The 21,793-nt window shown below is 32.5% G+C and overlaps 2 protein-coding genes across 3 annotated transcripts; both read right to left on the bottom strand.

Annotated features, from left to right (window-relative positions):
* Positions 1 to 129: 129 nt before the first annotated feature.
* Positions 130 to 7,642, bottom strand: Glo1 (Glyoxalase 1). 2 transcript variants are annotated; one of them, XM_068768487.1, is made up of 6 exons: positions 7,534 to 7,642; positions 7,371 to 7,443; positions 4,723 to 4,946; positions 2,856 to 2,966; positions 2,139 to 2,277; positions 130 to 190 (listed from the first exon to the last, which is right to left on the bottom strand). In XM_068768487.1, exons 1-5 carry the CDS (start codon positions 7,623 to 7,625, stop codon positions 2,154 to 2,156), a joined length of 624 nt encoding a protein of 207 aa, XP_068624588.1. In that variant the 5' UTR covers positions 7,626 to 7,642; the 3' UTR covers positions 130 to 190; positions 2,139 to 2,153. The 2 variants fall into 2 exon arrangements, with proteins under 2 accessions (XP_068624588.1, XP_068624590.1); XM_068768489.1 differs by having other exon boundaries at positions 2,154 to 2,277.
* A 2,385-nt stretch (positions 7,643 to 10,027) lies between these two features.
* LOC137925020 (uncharacterized) lies at positions 10,028 to 11,007 on the bottom strand. The gene has a single exon (XM_068768448.1). The coding sequence runs from the start codon at positions 10,937 to 10,939 to the stop codon at positions 10,370 to 10,372; it is 570 nt and encodes a 189-aa protein (XP_068624549.1). The 5' UTR covers positions 10,940 to 11,007; the 3' UTR covers positions 10,028 to 10,369.
* Between the last annotated feature and the right edge of the window lie 10,786 nt (positions 11,008 to 21,793).

The following is a 21,793-nucleotide window of genomic DNA, read 5'->3' as shown; positions in this document are numbered from 1 at the left end:
TAAATCATTCATGTGTTCCTAACTTAAAAATATGTTCACATGAGTTTTAAAAATTCAGCGGACCTATATAAATTAAACTAAAAATCTCAAAATATTCAATCACCTTTATTATCTGTAATTACAAATACATATTTAATTATTTATCTTATATATTATCACTTACTCTTGGCCATTAATATTTGCTGTTGACCTGGAATAAAGTATATATGTAAATCATATATGATTCTTAATATGCGATGATTCTTAATAAGTGAATGGACACATTTTTTTAGTATTGCCATATGATATGAGATGGTGATACTTTACACAGGGTGATTGGTTGTAGATGTAAAATCTTTAGCTTGATGAATGTATTGCTCATTTGTTATTAATTAATATATGTACACCTTATTCTCGAATGAATTATTTTGGAAATAATACATATTAAAATTAATTATTGTTTTCTATCTGTCTATTCGACTAAGTTCTATAGACTAAGTTATTGGTCTGTTGCATTCCAATAGAAAAATATTTAACTTATCTGCGTGATCACTTTATATAGGATGCTTGAAAATAGTTGTCAAAGCTTTAAAGTTTGCAACGGAGCCTTCACAAATAGTCAGTCTTTTGTAATCAGGCCTGATGCTGCAGCTTATGGTTTTTTTTTTGGGAAAATAAAACTACTCTTAATTTGATACTGCTAGTATGTTTTAGTATAGCATATTATTATTATTATTATATATAAGCATATATATATTATATGAGCATAGCTTTATGTATATTATAATTTTTGTAAGAGTGCCGTCAGTGCAATTTACAGATAAGGACCACAGATCTCCTTGAAATAATGGTTTAAAACAATCAGTATTCACAGTGGCCTGTGTATATATTTATGTTGATAACCTGTAGGTATGTAATAATTATATGAAATTAAAAAAATGGGGGATGTCAATGCTGCATAAAATCTCTAACTCATTTGTAATAAACCAAATCGAAATTTTTAATGAAACGCCGCAAAACATCACTGTCCCACCATTTAGATGAGATTCAAATCTCATTTAAAAGTAAATTGACAGCAAAGGCATATTATTCGATAAACAAATATTTATATTTATATGACAAGAATCCTTGGCATACATGTCATTTGATTATTTTGATTTATATTTATCCCATATCTGAGAGAAAGTGTAATTACATAAATTGGCATTGTTTGACTTCTTTTCAAAGATGTGTTACTGTGGAATTTCTTCCTGCTTCTTCCCTACAATTATAACACAGAAGCAGAGTAGAGTCAAAATAAAATAAATTGAATCAAAATTTTAGTTTGTAAAAGAAAGTATAAGAATAAAAGTAATTAAAACAGAATCATGAATCTTCCTTAAGAATCCTTGCATGGAAAAGTTTTTTTTTTTAATTACTCCCTCTATTACCTTTTATGCAGTGATATAAGTAATCAATTTCCAAGCTTAGGTATAGGTTACAAAATCATTTATACCAGCATCATATTAGCCAGTACACCCCCACTGTAAGGCACAGACCTTCCTCAAAGATTGCCACGATGACAGCAATCATTATGTCTTAGGTCTACCTAGTGTGGGACTTGCTACATTTTAAATATACTACATGATAATCTATTTTGGACTACGAAATAGAATTCCGGAACAGTGGAGTCATAAAAGTAATAGGTGATATGGATTATCTTAACAACCTCTGTTGAAAGTCTGAAGGAACAATATACATGGTTACAGGTAATTCAACATACTCCTGGGAGGTGATGATATAGTTACACAGTAAATTTGATATGAGTCAACAAAAAAATTCTTGATACTTGTGAACTGTTTTCGGTATTTACCAGGGATTGAGCATTTAAGTGACATTTATTAAATTTATTTTTAAGTTTATCCTAGCTTAACATGATCTACATTACTTCACAAATAAGATTTTTATGTTTCATTGTTAATTTAAAAAAAAAATACCTCAACTGAGGTATTTCTTTTATAACTAAAAAATTACCATGTACCAGGCACCCTGTATAAATACGATTCGAGATGTTTAAAATGTCCATTTATTGTTCTATTAAATGACATAGAACTATGACTATGACGCCAATCTAAAATCGCCCCTATTCATATTTTAATAAAATATATTTTATTGCTTACATGAAACTGACTCACTTATGACACCACATCCGCTTTGAAGATCTCAATCCAGTAGCCGTCAGGGTCCTGGATGAAGGCGAGACCCTTCATCTTGCCATCCTGCGGCTTCTTGATGAATTTCACACCCTGTTGCTCGAATCTGAAATTATTAAGTCTTGATTGTGGAACAAATTTCTGTTGCAACTTATTAGTTTTTACTCCAGTTTAAACATTTTATTCATATTATAATGATATGTGGTCAATATATATACACATATCCCTGGTTCTTTTGCTACAGCTAAAATTAATGTTGGTTAAATTATAAATGAATCATATTGTGATGATTGCCAAATCCACAAAGGAGACCGCCGAGAATAAAAGACGAATATCATGAACGAGCCAAGCGGGGCTGACGGCGCGTCATCCTAAAGGTGCAAGTGGACAGATTAAGGCAAAGTTATACGGGCTCCGTAGTCGTCCTTAAGGTGACTTTATTCTTTATTTATATCAAACCGTCTCGAAATTACCTGCCTGCGGTATTGATTTTTCGAAGAGTTGCTTTTACCTAAGTTTTTAACGGAGTTATTGAGGTCTCATAAGCCAAAGCAGTGGATAGACACGAAGGTGATTTGTTCAATAGGAACCTCTACACAACCCTATTCTACCCCCTAAGGACAAGGTATAGGAACATCCAGAAGATTTTCATTTTAAACTAGGAAATAAAAACAGTTGTATTACTTAGCACAAGCGTCTTCGACGTCCGGCACCAGAATACCGATGTGTCCGAAGCCCCTTGGGTCCGAATTGCCGTTGTGGTACTGGGAGTCATCACTCTCCGTCCCCCAATTACTGGTGATCAAAAATCAATGATGATTATTTTATAAATGCATTAAATTGTCTTTATTTATTTAGCTTTTGTTAGTATTTTAAATAGACCAATAGTTTGGCGAACTGAAGTGGCAGTTCCCAGGTCACATAGCTTGCAGAACAGACGGCCGTTTTAAGGTTGTAGAGTAGAGGCAACAAAGTTGTCACATCTGGTTAAAGTCGTCGGAAGGCGCTGGATATAGACATCTTTCAACCCGATGAAGATGATCAAGAAGTGAGGGCCCTCGCAAAATCGTCCCATGCAATAAGCTCCAAAGGAAGTATCGGCAAAAAGTTGCCAATTTATTGGTATTCTGCAGACCGCATTTTGGAAAGTGTAGCAGACTTACACCAAATAATTTCTCCATCTCCTTTCTTCCATTGGATTACAAGACCTACATTCACAGTTGAAATTCCTTCCGCACTAAGCGTTTTGCTAAGACTTTTATAGTGCGAACAGCCAAGGTGTGGAAAAACCTACCGGCGTCATTGTTTCCAACCAATAATAACTTATGAGTCTTCAAGACAAGAGTCAATAGGTTTCTTCAGCAAGCATGAAGCATCTTAGACCTCATCATCGCTTAACATCAAGCTTGACAGAGGTCAAATGCTCTGCCTATAAAGGATAAAAGAAATGTCTCGGTGATGGGGTAATAGGATCAGAAAAGGCCAACCACCTTCACAACCAAGACCAGTCTTTCAATTGAAAATTATTATATTATAATTATAATCTCTTTAGATATCCTACCTGATAAGTCAGTAAAGAGAACAACCAATTATGCCATGATCATTTACAACTAGTATACTAATCATCATAATTTCAACAGCTACACGTCAATTGATGAACAAATACCTTCTCTGCAGATATCTCAGTAAGCATTTGTTAAGAGAATTATGTGACCTGAATACAGCCACTCTAATTTGCTAACCCGTTGGGATATATCTTTCGTTCGCCTACAGATTTTCCTATTCCTTAATCAATCTCAAAGAGAAATCCCGAGCATGTCCTACTAAAGTTCCAACAATTTTAGATCTACTTCGAAAGTTACATGACATATAAATAAAATTTTGGTTTTAAAATATTCTCAATTCATGTTCTATGTAACACCTTAGCAAGAGGTTCTTTTTGGAGTCTGATGAATTAAAGTCTCTCATCATCCCCAGAAAAGAACTCAAGAAGGAAGATAATAAGATTTTTTTTCTTATCATGGATCAACTCTGAGAAAAATATTATTATATAAATGCTTCTGAGATGCCTCCATTTTTTTATAACAACTCACACTGCTGCTCAATTGACATTTGCAGATTGCGCTGGTTTGAGAAGGCAAAGCGTATTGGCGTTTAGGCTTTTCTTCTAGGGTAGCTGAGTTGGAAGGATCTAAAATGAGCATGGGTTCTGACTGCTAAATACTACAATTTCATTGTATTGGAATGCCGTCGAACTCTTACATTGTTTACTTCTAGACTAGGCTCAAGGGCCTAATTGATGGTCCTTCGGATTAGAATATCACTTCTTAATAATACCCTTTAGCCTTTCTATTCAAGGGCACTTAAGATAGATGAACTTCAACATGGTCTGTAGCAACTACCTGGCTACCAAAACTACCACATAAAGCATTTGCCCTGAGAATTTAGAATGAACGTCGATTGGCAACCCCTTGAGCCGATTTAGGTTTCGCAGAGGTAAGTTGGTTTTCGAACACTTACTATTTCTCTCATAATAAAGTAACAAACTTACTATGTTAGCTCCAGTGTAGCTTTCCTCGTCATGGCCCAAGCAGTCCTCGCAGATTCATCACGAGGAATCTCCGCTGGGTTCTCATAGCCCATGAAGAAGAGTGAGAACTTCATCTCGGGGAAGTGGAGTTGCTTGAGAAGTGTCATACCAAGTACTCCGGTGTAGAAAGGAATGGACTTCCTAGGGTCCTTTATGCGGTACATCGTCTGTTGAAACATGAAGTCCTGGAACAGAGAATCATGCTCAGCTATTATTTCTGTCAATTTTTATAGGGTCGACTTAAACACATAAACTACAAACTATAAATTAGGAAAGAATACATGAGACAAAGAACTATCTAAAAGAGAACACTACAGCCTAATTGGTTATTTGAGTAATAGATTAATGTATAGTTCAACCTATTGAAAAATCAATACTTTTAGAAATACTAAACAATATAATGATACTATAGTAAAAAAAGAATTCTTAAACTTTATTTGATTACTACACATTAACATTAATGTTTATTTTCTGCTTCTACAGACTTTATAATGTCAGAAGTGACTGGATAGTTATATTTCAGAGTGACTATTTCATATTTGGGTTGAAATAAGTATAAAAGCTTTACATCTATTTTTGAACAACCTGTATACAGCACAAAATATGATATCCGTAAGAATAGTCTATCAAACATGCCCTCCAAGGGTCAAATGGCATAAGATTACTATATAAATAAAAAAATCTTAATGTAACAGATAAGATTAATTCCGCTATGCTTTTTATCTCAAACACAATTTTTACAAATTAAATTACTTAAATAATAATAATATATTCATTACACACAGCACATATAATGCACACCAAGACACAAAATTAAGATAAAAATGAAATAAAAGAGAAGGAACTAAAGTACTGAATAATTAATTAGTCTTGACTAAGTGTGTACAATTATAATTAATTAACTAATCACAGTAGACAAAATACTATACCAATAATAAATACACCCAACTCTTTACTACATTGGACCACATTACACACTACACTAATAATAAATGCACCCAGCAACTCACTACATTAGAAAACACTACACACTACACTAATAATAAATGCACCCACCAATTTACTACATTTGAACACATTACATTAATATTAAATGCACCCAACAACTCAATACATTGGAATATACTAAACTAATAATAGATGCGCCCAACAATTCACTACATTTGAATACACTACACATTACCCTAATAAAAATTACACCCAACAACTTACTACATTAGAACACACTACACTAATAACATGTAAATGCACCTAACAATTTATTACATTTGAACACATTACACTAATAATAAACGCACCCAACTCTTCAATCCATTTGAACACATTACACTAATAACTAATACACCCAACACTTTTCTAAATTCAAACATGCTACACTAATAATAAATACACCCAATTCTTAACTACATTCAAACACACTAAACTAGTCATAAATACACCCAACTTTTCAGTACATTAGAAAACACCACATACTACACTTGAAAAATGGGTCGTCTAATAAGAAAAAACACACTTTTTGCATAATTTTTTTTAATAACTCCCTTAAAAAAAATTAAAATCTAATTTTGACTTGAACTATGAAGATCCATAAACCAAACAGTTGTGCTTGACATCTACTGATATATCTACTGGTTAATAGATAGCATTTTTGGTCCAACCCATAATTACACATGCACATTTATTGTCAAAAAGCAATGATAGTTGCAAAATTAATTTATATTCCTAATTTAAATTTAATTTTTAAGTGATGTATTTATGAAATGAATTTTTACCACACACTAATTAACTTTTTTGTATTAAGTATTAATTTAAATCATTTTATAAGTATATATGTTAAATGTTTTTCATTATAACTTCTTTTGCAAGATTCTTTTTGGGAAATATTAACCAGTTTTATATCTTATGATATTTTATATTTTTTATTTGACATTATGCAATATTTTTTGCACAGTTTTATACTAAAGTATACATTCCTTTGTTGTTCAGAATATTATTGCATGTGATCATAACGCTAAGCAGTCTAATATTACCAATGGAATGCAAGAATATGAGGTTCACCAGGAAGTATCAATGTGACGACAAACATAGTGCAAAGCTGAATAAACTAAGAGATTGATTGAAGAGATCATAAGAAAACTAGCAGAAAATGTCACAAAAAACTTGTCAATATATATACTTTGAAATAGAATCAAAGAAAAATAAAATTAATATAAAAATTAAAATAAGAACGGTTTTTTTAATTTTCAAATGATTATTATCAAATAATAATTTTAATGCAGTTTAGTATGAAAATGATTTAAATGAATAATATTCAAAAGACTTCCGTTTAAAACCTCTGTTATATAAAGTATTCAATTTATTTTTTTAACTTTAAACATTTTTCTCCTTAATAATCTTGGGATACTCAATAAAGTCAATATCAAAATTAATTATAAAATATATAATATCGGAAATATTTTTCGCTTTTAGAACACTCATACGCGATCTTATCTACACATCAAATCGTAAAATAAAAACCACCAATAATAATTCTATAAATATTTTATGTAATATATTTGTTCTTGCATTATAAATTGAATAGCATCAAATAGATCTTTAGGAATACTAACCTTGGTGGATGGAAGGGGAGTTTGACATAGCGACTCTATCTCCTGAGGAGAGATTCCTTCACTCGCCATGGTTCTGACAAATATTTAAAAGATAATATATATTAATAAGATGAAAATAGCTTAAGGCTTGGCTGTTAGAGCTTTAAATTTCATTAATTACTACCTGTTAATTATAAACGGTCTTGCAAGCTTCAAGTTCCGAAAATAATTGAAGTTTAATCGGGCAAAAGTCAACATGCCAGCTGATAATGTCATCGCGACTAGTGATGTTCAGCCAACTATCGATATAATTTTATTACCAGTTTACATCGATATTTCGTATTCTTATTTTTAATTATACTGTATTTAATATATTTAATGCATAATTTGTCTGATTAATGACAATGACCGCAGAATATAAGCCACCGGAAGGGCTATGTGACAGATTTCATTTCAAGATCGATTTCGAAGATGAACGACTAAATCGACATAGTCCAGCGGATTGACAAGTTTAAGATTCAGCGGGCAGGTCATGTAGTGCGCAAAACAGATCGCCTTTAGGGCCACGGATCAGCAAGCGCAGAGTAAGACGTCTCCCTACAAAATCGACACACGAATTAGGGTCGTCAGAAAATGCTGGATACCAGCCTGTTTAAACAGGTGTTGTTGAAAATGTTGAGGATTGTGTACATAAGTAGACTTATGTAGATTGAAATGATGATCAAGAATACGTCAATATGTAGACTAAATATCAGTCTATGTCTATGTTAGTGATTTTTATTTATCCTAGTACAACATGTTTCATAATTATTTTAACCCATTGAGGTAACACGGAGGTAGTAAATGCTTTTCCCATGACTTGAAAACAATAATATTTTAAAAGAAATGCACGGTAATTCAAATAATGACATATTGTAATTATTTAATAACAATTATTCTGAATACAATCCTGAGTTGTGATGCTAGAACCTTCTTGCGTTTTCAACTAGTGATAACAGATAAGTGTAAAAAAATAGTTGAAAAGAATATGATCTAATTTTAAATTTGTTATAACAACAAATGCACTTGTACTAAAGATTAGATATTTATTTTTTAGTTGAAGTGTTTATCAAAGTTTTTTAAGATATAGTAACCTTTACATAAACATGTTATTTTCAGTTAGTTGAATTAATATTACAGTTTACTTAAACAATTTCTAGTAAAACTCTTTAACATAGGTTGATAACAGAAAAATTTACATTAATCATTTCAATCAATAAAACATGTTATATAGTGACAAACATTTTAATGTAGATAAAAAAGAGTGGGTAGGCCCTTCACTAGATGGACTGATATATATGGATAGCACAAGATGGACAATCATCATGGCAATCTTTGGCAGAGATGCCTTGCAGTGGGTTTCTTTCAGCTAACAAGAAAACAGGTGTCTAACACAAGTATTGATATACTTAAAACATGTCATTAAAACCTGTTTATTACTTATTTAGTTGGGGGAATAAATATTTTTGTATTTTTTTAATCAAAATATTAACATCTATACATTGAATGCAAGATACATATAGTCATATTTCAAATTAGACAGACTTTGTTTTTAAAAAATTAAATTGAGTTTTAATAGCCATGAAGTCATTTTTGTGCTCTTTTGTTATGAAGAGAGAATGTTCGAGATGGACTCTATTTGTAAGTCTATTATAGAATGCTGGTTAGCAGAGATACCCTATAGCACTAAGAACTAACTAAACCTTTGATTGTTCCGCAAGTTCTCAACTAATTATTCTCACATGGGAAGTCAGGAAGGAAGGATGTTTATATAAGAATGCTTATATAAACTAAATGTCTAACAAATGAATGTTTTATCTGTTATTTAGTCTATTCAGTAATTCATATGAAGTGTTTATAACTATATTGTAACAATAGTGTTTCTATTAGCAATGAATGTATGAATAAAATTGATATAACAACCTTAACTGTAGATTTGTGTAATGTGTACATTTAATTTTTAAATTATCAAAATCATTGACCGTTTTGCCTAAATATTCACAGTGTATTCATAATTTCAGAAACCAAACTAAATAGTGATAGAAATCAATATTACAAGCAGTTATTTTAACTCTACATAGAAAACTTTATGGTCTTTGGTCCGGAATTTTCAAACTGGCCCCTACTGTTTACTAAATGCACTCTATAATATAAATCATAATTATTACATGAAATTATTAGTCTTAGAGTAAAAATTAATAACGTAAAATTGTTATCACATATTCAATTACATGTTGACTGTTGAACATTTACATACAAGATGAACAGAAAATTTTGTTAATGTCATCACATGATGCAAGATACTGGCTGCTTCCAACCTATCCTCAACCTATCCTATTGAATTTAACAAAGAGGCCTATCTCCAGTTGTGTTCTATGGCCTCATTGATTATGATGATTCAATAATATAGGAAATTGTGTACATTTTTCAATAAACTTGCAAAGTTTTAACTTTTATGCAATAAATTTATAAAGTTTATCAAACAATAAAAACATTATAAAAATTCCTGTTCTACTGTCTTGTCTTATCTCTGCAGGCTGATTTCTGCAACCAAGCGGTACTGCTCTATGCAAAATGAGAGAAGACTTGGTCAAGTCAAAACAGGTCCTTGAGAAATTCCAGCAGTCCTGGTTTAGTGTAAACGATTTTTAAATGATAATACAGCTAGGAAATGTATTGCTGTTGCAACTGGATAAAGTGAATATTTGCAAAAGAAACCTCGTAGTTCGTTGTAGGCTTAGATTAGGGTACATTTACAACCAACATTGCTATGTTCTAAGTTAAAAGCCACTATTATGAGGTAGTTCAATTTATATCTAGTTTCTATAAAATTAAGTCCAGCGTTCATCTCATGATTAACACAAGTAAATAGTGATCACAGTGTACATAATATCCAATTTGGATTGTTCCATATTGTATAATATAAATAAATAATATTTCAGATCAATGGATTCAGTAAAATTTATAATTTGTGTATATTACTAAGTTACTTCTGATGGTATGTTTTTCTCAGTTATTTTATTCCAAAGGTAAAACTTCTCATAAAGATATCTCAACTCTTCCATCCAAACTAGATCTCTCTCCACGGAACTGTGTCTGAATTCGTAAGCCGATATCATTCTCTGATTCCTCGTTTCATCGACAAATATGTCACCAACTAAACTCACGTAATCACCTTCCTCGAAGTTTAAAGCATTATCTTTTTTCTTTGTTATCATATCTAACACGGAAAACATGATTACGGCGTTATCGTCTTTGTTAATAGATGCTTTAGAAAGTTCTTTATTAAGATCTTCAATAGTTTCTTCGTTAATATTAGTACTGCTTTTAATGGAGTCGTAATATACTTGCACAGATGCGGTAGCGTCGGTCAATTCTATGATTATCGCATTTGACGTTCTGTTATAAACCGCCGTGATAATTCCGTGAATCATAACGTTTTTCATTTTGATACCGAATATCTCATATACGTATTTGTTATTGACAGAGTTTTTGGCGCGAAAAATATCTTGTATGTATATCTTTAAAGGATGATTCTGAATTTCATCCATAACTTTAACTACTAACTAATCTTTTTTATCATTAATATTTAAATATTAATACACATATATTAATAATTAAGACGAGTTTTTCGTTATTTTTCGTGCTATGTTTATTACACTTTGTTTTTCATATCTTAACTGACATAAATTGATTTCTCTTAAAAGCAGGCAAAAGTAATGGCATGTTCTGCCACTGAAGGTAGATTTGTTTTATTATTACAATTTGATTGACTTATTTTAAATAATAAACAGCAGCATTTTAGACATTGCAAACCGATTAATTAAAAAGTATGACTGCGATAAGTTACATATTTTTGAAGTGCGATGAGTATATTTTGCTCTAATATATACAAAAGATTTTTCAGTTTTAGGATTTATACCTGTAAATATTATTAAACATACAAATTAATTTGTCTTTTTTTGTAACGAGCGTTTAATCACATGACATTAAAAGCCTTTACTTATTAATAAAAGAATAACGTTTGCCTATTTTTTATTTAATTAAATAATATAGTTTATAGTTTGTTATCTCAGTCGAATACAACTTTAAAAAGGAAGTTGTCACAGATCAGATCAAAAAGTTTATAACATAAGCTGTAGTAACAGTGCTGAAACAAATGTTAATGTAAAAGTAGTTTGGACTTTTTGTACACATTCGTATATTAGGCTTTCAAGCTAAAACTTTGGTTTCTAACTGTCATATGATTTCAAGAGGACGGTACCACACACCGCACAGCGATCTAAACAAGTTAATGCAAACTGTAGGAGGATTGCTGCTTTTAAAAATATCGAATATTCGAATTATGAATATCTTTTCGATGGTGCCGAAAAAAAGTATCGTGCATTGAACTTTTTTGTACGGAAAACAAATGTACCAGTAGCGGTCTCTAAATATAACGTTCTTGCGAAAAAGAAAAATTACCCTCAGCCGTCTTACCGCCCTGGCTTCGTTTATTGACATTAGTATCCAACCAAAATCAAAAAATTCTTTCTTCGTATAAGCTGTTTCAAGTTCTTTAATCGACATAAAATGTCAGCATTATTGTCTCTACAGGAATTTACCGCCTACATTTCGGCTGAGAAGAGCTGACGAGAAACTTAACAGTTGCTCTTTACAAATAGTGGTATAAAGAGTTTTATTTATAACAATTAGATTTCTAAGTGAGCATCAACAATATTTAATACCAAGCATTAACACAATACAGTATTATTGGATAGAATAATATACTTTTTTCAATGATATGTTTTTTTAATATTGGTATTAAATCTTCCTAGTGGCAGATCTGAAATCGATTGTGGAATTTTATTGTACCTCGTGTCATTAATGATTTATTTAATTTTTGAAGACTAATGCTAAGAGTATGCTGCTTATTTTTATTTTTTGTGTTAACACCGTCTCTTAATCTATTGTATGTCTTTGCGGACAAACAGAACATTATTATAGATACATTGCAATGCAACCATAAGAATACCAGTTTTTTGTAGTTAGTTGTGAACGACTAGAATATAATGACAAAGAAGCTCTGTTTGAGAATAGAACCAAAATTTAACTTCCCTAAAATGGCGTCTTTCAATTTAAAGCTCCCGTAGCTTTCAAACTTGTCCTAATTTAAGTCTTCTTCTTCTTTTCTTTAAAACTTCATTTATATTATCACTTGAAAACTGCTTTATTAAAATTATTACATTATAATTCAGAAATCACTTGAGTGTATTGTAAAACCATATAAATTTTTTTACAAAAGAGACTAATTTTACTAGATCTACAGAAAAGGAAAACAAGCTTATTTTTATTTCTGGGCTTAACCTCACACATCACTACTTTTATGTATGTGGGATTTTTTATATGGCCGGTAGGTCTTGGAGGTAATAAGAACACGAAGTTCGAAGTAGTAGTGTATATATTCATCAAGCTCTGCTCATGTTTATACAGATTTATAACTATGAAAACAATGTTAAACTAATAAAAATCGTCAGCCAATCACAAGCCGGGAAGTATTATATAGCGCTCTCTTTCGCCCAATGTACATAAAGAATTATATTTCTGTGGAATTCCACTTTAACTCCGTCATGCACAAAGGGTTGGAATTTACAAGAAGGCGCAAGGACATTCAGAGAGCAATGGAAGGGTTATGTTAGGATCTTTGCTGCAAGATCGAATTAAAAATGAGAAGATCTTCAGGAGAACCATGGACACTGATGTGACCATTTTTTTTAAGGGCCCCGCTATTGGGGGCCTCTCATACCCCTAACTTTTTGGGATCAGGGACTTTATTGTCCAATAATTTTTTCAGTCTTTTCGTTATTTATCACTCTCACGCGTCACAATATCTTTCATTCTTCACTTTTGTCTTTAACAATATCTTTCGTTTTGCTCTTTTATACCTTCTTTCTTTCCTCGCCTTTCTTCCATCATCTTCTTACTCTAAGGTGACTAGGTACATTTTATTTATTTTTATTCTTTAATTTTATCTTACATTTATTTTATCTTTATTTACACATTTATTTTACTTTCTTAATTCTTTATTACACAGTTCTTTTTCTATTTCTTATTATTAGTTAACAATTTATTTTGTGCAGAGTTTATTAAGTACCTTATTCTATACAGTTTTATTTCTTTCAACCGTATCACTCGCCACACCACGAGCGTTTATCGAAAGGTTGTCGTGGAGCGAATACAAACTAAAAGACACGGCATGGGTAAGCCTTTCACTAGGAGCAGCGACTTAGTTAAGTTGGGAAGTCACATTACGTATAGACTTGAAGCAAATGACAAAGTTCAATAAATGTTTACTGCAGTGATAATGTCCGCATAACAAAGGGAATGTCCAACGTATTTGTTATACGGGCACGAGACCTATTCGAGTGAAGCCGTTGTCTGTATCAATCGAGATGCAACAGAGACTAATTGATTAGTTTAACTTAGTATGTCTGTCCGTCGATGAACGCTTAGCAATTGATTTATACATTTATATTTATAGCTTTCATACCTGTAACTATACATACTGTATATATGTTGTAAATATCAAAAGTTGAAACATACAATCGTTTAAAATATACATGTCAAATGATAACGTAAAAAAAAGTAAATGTCATTAATAACAAGGAAAATTTTTATTTCCCGCCATAACGTTACAAAGGTCGGCCATTTGCCGTTGTCTCAAAATGGCGGCGTAGACCATTACCGTATCTCCTCGTTTGAGCGCAGTCAGTATAAGATGGGGAATAATTTTGTTTTATATTAATGCCGTTAATTAAGTTATGTGAACATAAATGGTTCTTAGACGTTTTGATGTTAGGTTATTTCTCGTTAGAGTTATGTAACGCGGTTACGTGAGACCAATAAACTTGTGCAATATATCTTTTAGTGAGATCTAACGAAGTAATGAACCTGAGAGGTATGTTTGTACAAACTGACTATTTTACAAGGACAATAAATATCATTTTAATCACTTCATATCACCTTATGATTAATTTAACAATGTTATTATTCTATTAGGGTTAACTACAGCGATCAGTACAGAACTTCCGCCCATTAAATAGACAGGTGTCCTTGTAAGGATCTACAGATCATGCAGGATATAGACCACCCCCTCCTCGTCCTCCTAGAAATACATGAGTAAGGCATAAATACATGACTAACAATGGACAAACTAAAGCTTAAATAATGACAGTGACCACGTCATTAAAGAGATTAACAAATTGAATCTGTGACACTAAATTATACGCAAAAAATGGGAATGGACAATAGTACCAAGGGTTAGTAGGAGAATATATAAAAGAAACAATTTTAAAATAACAAAGCAAAAGTTCGTCATGACCTTGGTTTTTTTCTATTTTCTTCTACAGAGCCGAGATACGGAACAATGTAATAATCGTAGACGCGTATATGCTTTCGAGATGTGCTACTGAACGAAAATGCTACGCAATGATAGAAGTATTCTAGTGAGATTCCTATCGCAGTGCCGACCTCGCGCCGGTGCGTGATATATCTGATTTCTCATTTTTTAGTTTAATTACCTTATATATGCAAATAGTACTTAATTAATAACATTTGATCCTTTTTTAAAGAAATAAACAATAAAAAATAAAGTTGGCTTCTGACTGATTCCCATATTGAAGACACTGGTAGTGAAGCTGCATTAACAATTTAATGTTTTAAAATTAAAAATTATGTACGTTACATGAAGGAAGCATAAGAATTTTAGAAAGGCTAAATTAGGGAAACGACGTAAAAAGGTTGAAACACTTCGAAATAGTAAAGAAATGTAGATGAGGTTCCTCGACGAGAAAGTGATCCGAAAAATTAAATTAAATTATATTAAACTAGCTGATCCCGCAAACGTTGTTTCGCAAAAAAAAAAAAATAAAAGTTTTTAATTAACAAATGTAAGATAAGGGTTGATCGTAGAGGGGTGAAAATTTAGGTTTGTATGTATTTTTGTATGCTGTATCATAATAAAATAAAAACCAAAAAAAATGTCTAAAAAATTAAAAATAAAATTTAGGGTGTACCACTTAGGGGTATGGAAAATAGATAGTAGCCGATTCTCAGACATGTTGAATACGCATGTAAAATTTGGTAAAAATCGGTCAAGCCGTTTCGGAGGAGTTCAAGTTCGAACACCGTGACACGAGAATTTTATATATTAGATAAAAGGTTCCACAGTATTTTGACGTGTGCGATGTGTACGTCACAGTACGTGGATCAGATCGCTATCATGGACCCGTAAAGATTACTCAGTTTAAAATTCAAGATGCAACTTTTTCGATTGGCCGCCCGCCTGTGTATCAACATGGATGACTATTCTTTGGCCCTAAGCCAGGGCCGGACTCAGCGGAACATGCTGGCTGCGCTATTGGCATAGTGTTGTAACGCTTCGATGTCGATAAACATTTTTTTAAATTTTTAAATATAATCTCTAACATATTTAGTTTCTATTACTTTAAAGAGTTGAATGTATAGTTCCTTTATTAGCAAAAATCTTTAAAGATGTAAAAGACACCTACTTCCAAATAACCTCCATAAGCTGATTACCATTTTACGTTACTGAGTTTTACCTGAGAGTTTACTTTTGAACTTTGGATAGACGTACGATACATTAATTGACTATATATTCGCTAGTTTAAAACTTTTACACATATAACCAATCAAACTGTTTAATATAGAATAAAGGTATGACTACTAATGTATAATTTAAATAAAATTGGCTTGGGTAAGCCCTAAAATGAACCAACTCTATGTATATAGCGATCACGCACACACGCAAACACGCGCGCGCGCGCACACACACACACATACATACATACACGTATATATATGTGTATATAAAATAAAAATTACAGTATAAGTAAAAATTATTAGACTTTGACATTAATAAAAGTAAAAGGTATTTTCAGAGAAGACCTTAAAATTTTTTATAAATTTTTCTAATCACTCTATAAGTACATTAATTTATTTTTTATATTGGATTGCAAAAAATCAAATACTTCTACAAGTTCTTTAATTAATAAACAATATTTAATTTTAATATATTATACTTCGAATTTTGAAACTTTCTCATACTATATTATTATTAAGTTATTTATTTTTGTCCGAAGTTATATTAGGATAGGGTGTACCATACATTAATTGATAACAAACGATCTATACATTCACCAATTCAAAGATTTTACACCAATAACCAACAATTCTCTACAAATGGCGGGAAAATTTGACAGTTGTATCGATAAAGCGTGTCGCATCACTACAAGAGCCGACTGTAATAATCGACAGGCCATACACCGCAACCAGACTAACTCGCCTTATCTCAGAGCTTCTCTATGGACTCGCAATTTTCTTGGAATCTCCGTCGATGCTTGCAATGTCTAGGCAGTTACACGTATATCGAATATCTTTCGTTACATATCATATATAGTAACGTACGAAAATATATTTATGTAAAAATATAAAATTTTCTACTTTTCTTTTTAGCAAATAGACGCCATTGCAATGCATGCCTCTTACAAAGATCGCCACGATGGCCGGACCTGCGTTGCTTGCATTCAGCGATTTCCTCCGGGCTTAACTATGACGTCAGATAATAACGGGAATTCTACCAGCTTATGGACGGTACTCGAAAAACTTTTAGCATCAACAGCAACAGGTTGCATGTGCGTTGTACCTCACCCACTGCCACTCAAAACAGACCAACAGACACCCTCGGACTGTATAACCGTGTCCATCATGTGCTGGTAGCAATATAGCACACGTGCGTATATTACACGGACGAGACTCAAGATGCGATCGCAAGATTCATCGATATGGCGATCACGACATTCACCGCACAAACTTTGGCGTACAACCTAAGGATAGTAATATGGAGTAGAGATGATGGCATGGACGCTGATGTCTGTGGAACATCGTTCATAATAATAAGAAAAACATGTTGCTACTTCTTGGAGCTATGTCGGTGATACTGATTGTTCTGCAGATCTTCTTATATATGATTTGGTCTCGCAGTGAAATTCCGAGCATAGCCCTCTCCATTGGGAGTTCTGACATTTCTTATGAGGTCTGTCGTAAAAGACCACGTTTCGGATGTCACCGGGAACACAAGAGAGCAACACAAAGAGAACGTCAAAGAGCTTCGTTTTCAAATATTGCGGTATTTTAGACGAATAGTGGTTTTGAGCTTACTGAACGTTTTTCCTTCTAAATTTTTTTTTCTGGTGACTATAAATTGGAACATAACTTCATTCTTCATCATTATTCTATCAGCCATAAGACCTGATAAACATAGTCCTTCTCCATAGATTTCCCACAAAATCGCCTAAAAGTAGCCTTCATCAAGCGTCTTCCGATGACATTAACAAGGTCGACTGTCCACTTTGTGAGTAGACGTCATGCATTGTGCCGCGACCACAGTGGCTGTCTATTCTATATGGTGCTATATGGCCTGTCTACTGCTGCTACTGGTCAATTCGCTTGACTATGTGCCTTGTTGATTTTCTCTTTTTTAAGTAATTAAAATAGAGAAATTACTTTAACCCAATTATTATTACTCATACGTGACTTTCAGCTAAATATAAAAGTGTACATTAGAATTATAGGTAGCAAGATACTACCGGCTTAAAATGCTGATCTACTAAGGAGAGCTAGAAGCTAAACAGAGGCTCTTTTTAAATGAAATTTATTTTTTTGCTGTGTACATGTAAATCACGTAAATTTTGCGCGTTTCACAGTTCACACGCCGAAACTTTATATTGTCGTTTCGAAGCTGCATGAATGTATGAACGAGACCGTTTATTTCTAAATCTTTACAAAAATATAAGATGATAATTACAAAGAAAAAACGTGTAAAATATTTGAACAATAAATGTAATGTTGCAAAATAACATAGTAAGGAAACCTAGAATGTAGTGGTTGAGGATGGATGTATGGCTAATGGAATGAAAGAGAAAGACTGGGAAAATTGTAGAATGAAAGAAACAGTACGACAGATTATACATGAAAGAGAAGAATGATACTAATAAAAAATATGGATAAATTACTAGAAATGAAAAGTCCCTGTCCCACACGAGATAGGGGAACGAGAGGTCCCCAACAGCGGGGACCATTAAAAAAAATATCTTTACAAAAAATATATCTACAATAATGTAGATACATTAATGTAGATATATTTTAATTATATAAACATTACTATGATTAGTGTTTCCTTAATGTTACTTGTTAGTATTGTAATTTTTTTTCTTTATCAACCAGTCCCTTCCCGCGATTGTCGAAATGTCATTTTTCCTTCTATTGTATGGCCGACCAAATTTTCTTTTGCAAATTGGAACTTTCCATTTCGTTGACAGCTGTGTCCACCTTTTATACACAAAATTAATTAATTAATTTCATATTTAATTAATAAACAAAGTGAAACGTTATATTTATTTTTCTGGGGTGTGTGAGTAGGCGTGGCATATCGCTTGTACGGCGGCATAGTCAAAGTCACAGGAACTTGCTTGATGCTGTATCTTGAAGTAGGAGTCCATTAGCTGAAAAGAAGAAGGAATAGTAGGGTCTGTCACGAGTATTGCAAAACTTAAAATACGACTTCCAAACCTGTTAATGATTTATTTAGTTGGTGGAATAAATATTTTGAATTTTTTCACCGTGATACAAACATCTGTACAGTCAATGCAAAATACTATATATAGTCTACTTTTAAGATTGATAGACTTCGTTTTGATTGGAATGCGACTGATCAATAACTTTTAGTAGTACAAAATCTTCCGGAACAGCTGGTGTTTTATTGATTATGGAATTTTGACAGTTTTTTTTTTAATCTGGTAAAGAATGGAAGGCATTAAATCTGCCTTTTATATTTTTATACAGACAAATAATATCTATAAGTAAATGAAAAATGTCAAACATAAAATTTCACATAAATAATCAGCATTAGAAAATTTCAAAATGAAAATACAATTCAATTACAAAATCACAATCTCATCCCTCTTGTTCCGTATTAAAAACTTTTTAAATTTAACGTACCATTAATTAAAACGCTATTAGCATTTATAAATAACGTTGAAACTTTTTCAATTAAATCCCTTCGCGCTACATCCGTTACGTTATGCGAATTTTTAAATTTGGAATCTCAGGGTATAGGTGCTATTTATCATGGGCCAGTACAGCTCGGTCCGCCGAGTCGTGCAGACACCTGCGCCGACCGCGACGGCGATAATCAATCATACGCCTCAAGGGCAGAGCGTTCGGAAAGAAATAATAACGTGAAATCATTCTCCGTTGTGTGGCCACTAAAACAGCAAGCCAAGTTAAATATTTTACATATTAATAAATTGTATAGTTACGTATACAGTTATATATTTATCGCCCTTTACTTTCAATTATGTAGTGAAGAGGTTAAATATGGTTATTTCTTCTGACAATTTTTAAGAATAAAACAGTTGAAAAATAATTCAACGTGGTATCGTTCTCCCATCATCAGTGATTTTAATATCACGTATTTTTTTATTTTGAGGTTTTTATCTGCATTGTTGTGAATAGCGTGGGAGACGTTAAAACGGCGGAACTTAAATTCGGGCTGTTTTATCACATGGAATATTACCGGCTTGGGTACCGAGCTTATAGATAGCTTTGGCGGGCGCTCTAGGTTTTGTTTAGGCAATGATACAAAATCTTCTGCGAAAAAGTAATATAGCAGAAGGAGGCTGTGGAGAGAGAGAAAGAACATCTGACCTCCTCAACCGCAGTCGAGAGCTGTACGTCGGGGTTTCACTGCCCCCTTCTCCGATCATAACATGGTCTTGGCGATGGATTTAGGGTGATCCGCGGTACGTACATCCTGCCCTTGCGATGGCACGTGAACTAAATCCTGTGATCATAATAAAGGGTGGTGCACTGCAGCTCTATCCTAAGAAGTTAGAGCCTGTAAAGATAAAGATAAAATTGATTTATTCAAAATTGGAACTTATTTTTTTATTTTTTATTTTTGACTCTACTGTGATTCGCACGATGTTGTACCTGTCGAGAAGTAGAAAGAAACTCCAAAACTACACATCTTTCAATTAGGTGTAACAATACAGATTTATACATTTAATTAGATATAAACTTTATCAGATATAAAATAATTAAATCAAAATAATGAAGACATTATTGCCAAGCTTTCCTGTCATTTAAACATTCGTTTATTGAGTAATAAGCTTTTTCCGTCAACTTACCTTTAACATGCGTTTTGAAATTTTGTAAATAGAAATGTTTTGCCGAATTTTATAAAAAAATCTGACTCTGTTTATTACAATCGAATTAAAGAATTTCTTCAGTCGAAACTTTGCTACAGCTAGTTTTTTTCGATGCTTTGTAAGTACACTATAGACGTTCTCTATTTTTTCAAAATTATTATAAATGTAGTTTTAACATGAAATTTTAACGAAAAACGTCGAAGAAAAACGTGGGATTTTAGTCAGTTGGAGTCCTTTCGTTGCTCCCGAGGGGTATGCCATGCAGGTTTTCCTCACGGAAGAAAGAAAAAGAGGGCGTTCTATGGAGTAATCTGCAGAAGGTCTCGTGCTTTTGAGAGGACGGCACCTCGATTTTGTCAGTGAGAGAAGATTTGTTAGTAAGTAACTTCAGCAATAGTTATATTTATAATATTCATAGCCATGTAATTATGTCAATACAATCAATCATTATGGAAGTTAGGATAGAGAAATATCTCAACTAACGAAATAAATTAGAAAAAACTGTTGCATATATTACTGTTATAGTTTGATTTAATTTATTAATAAATTAAATTTTTTATTTATTGGCATTTTTATTTGCTTCGAAATCGTTGTCCCGTAGTATATAATATAAAGTATACAAAATTAAATATTAAGCAGGTTTGCGAACAATTTTTGGCAAATTGTACTTAAGTTTTTGATTGCACTATTTCATGCGTAAATAGAGGAAGCTGTGGGGTCTTGGATGGGATGATAGAACCTAATTTGTTTACGTTTTTCAACCTATGGTGGTCCTCTATTGGTCGTAGGCCTCCAATACAGATTTTAAGAGAACCAGAGGGAAGCAGCCTGCTCAATAATGGTCTATCCAATTTGGGGATAGACGTTTTACAAAGCGCTTTTCGGTCTGTGGTCTCCACTCCATAATATTAAAGCCACTGCCATTTCGACCTGTCAATCCGCTGGGCCATACCATTTACTTTATTCGGATCTCCACATTTCAGATTAGATTTCGTTTAAAAAAATTCTGTGCATATTTGGTTGGAGCTTGCAAATGTCGTCTGAAAGAGACCGAGGTATGTCTTTTTCTTTCTTTCGTAATTATATCGACCGATATACGCCAACTCCAAGACGTAGGCTTCATCAAAAAAGCTGTGT

The sequence above is a fragment of the Battus philenor genome, unplaced genomic scaffold (genome assembly GCF_028537555.1).
Source record: "Battus philenor isolate CCGP_79_NKW_IND1 unplaced genomic scaffold, ilBatPhil1.0.hap1 SCAF_25, whole genome shotgun sequence".
NCBI classification, from domain to species: domain Eukaryota; kingdom Metazoa; phylum Arthropoda; class Insecta; order Lepidoptera; family Papilionidae; genus Battus; species Battus philenor.
This window is presented reverse-complemented; position numbering and strand designations above follow the sequence as displayed.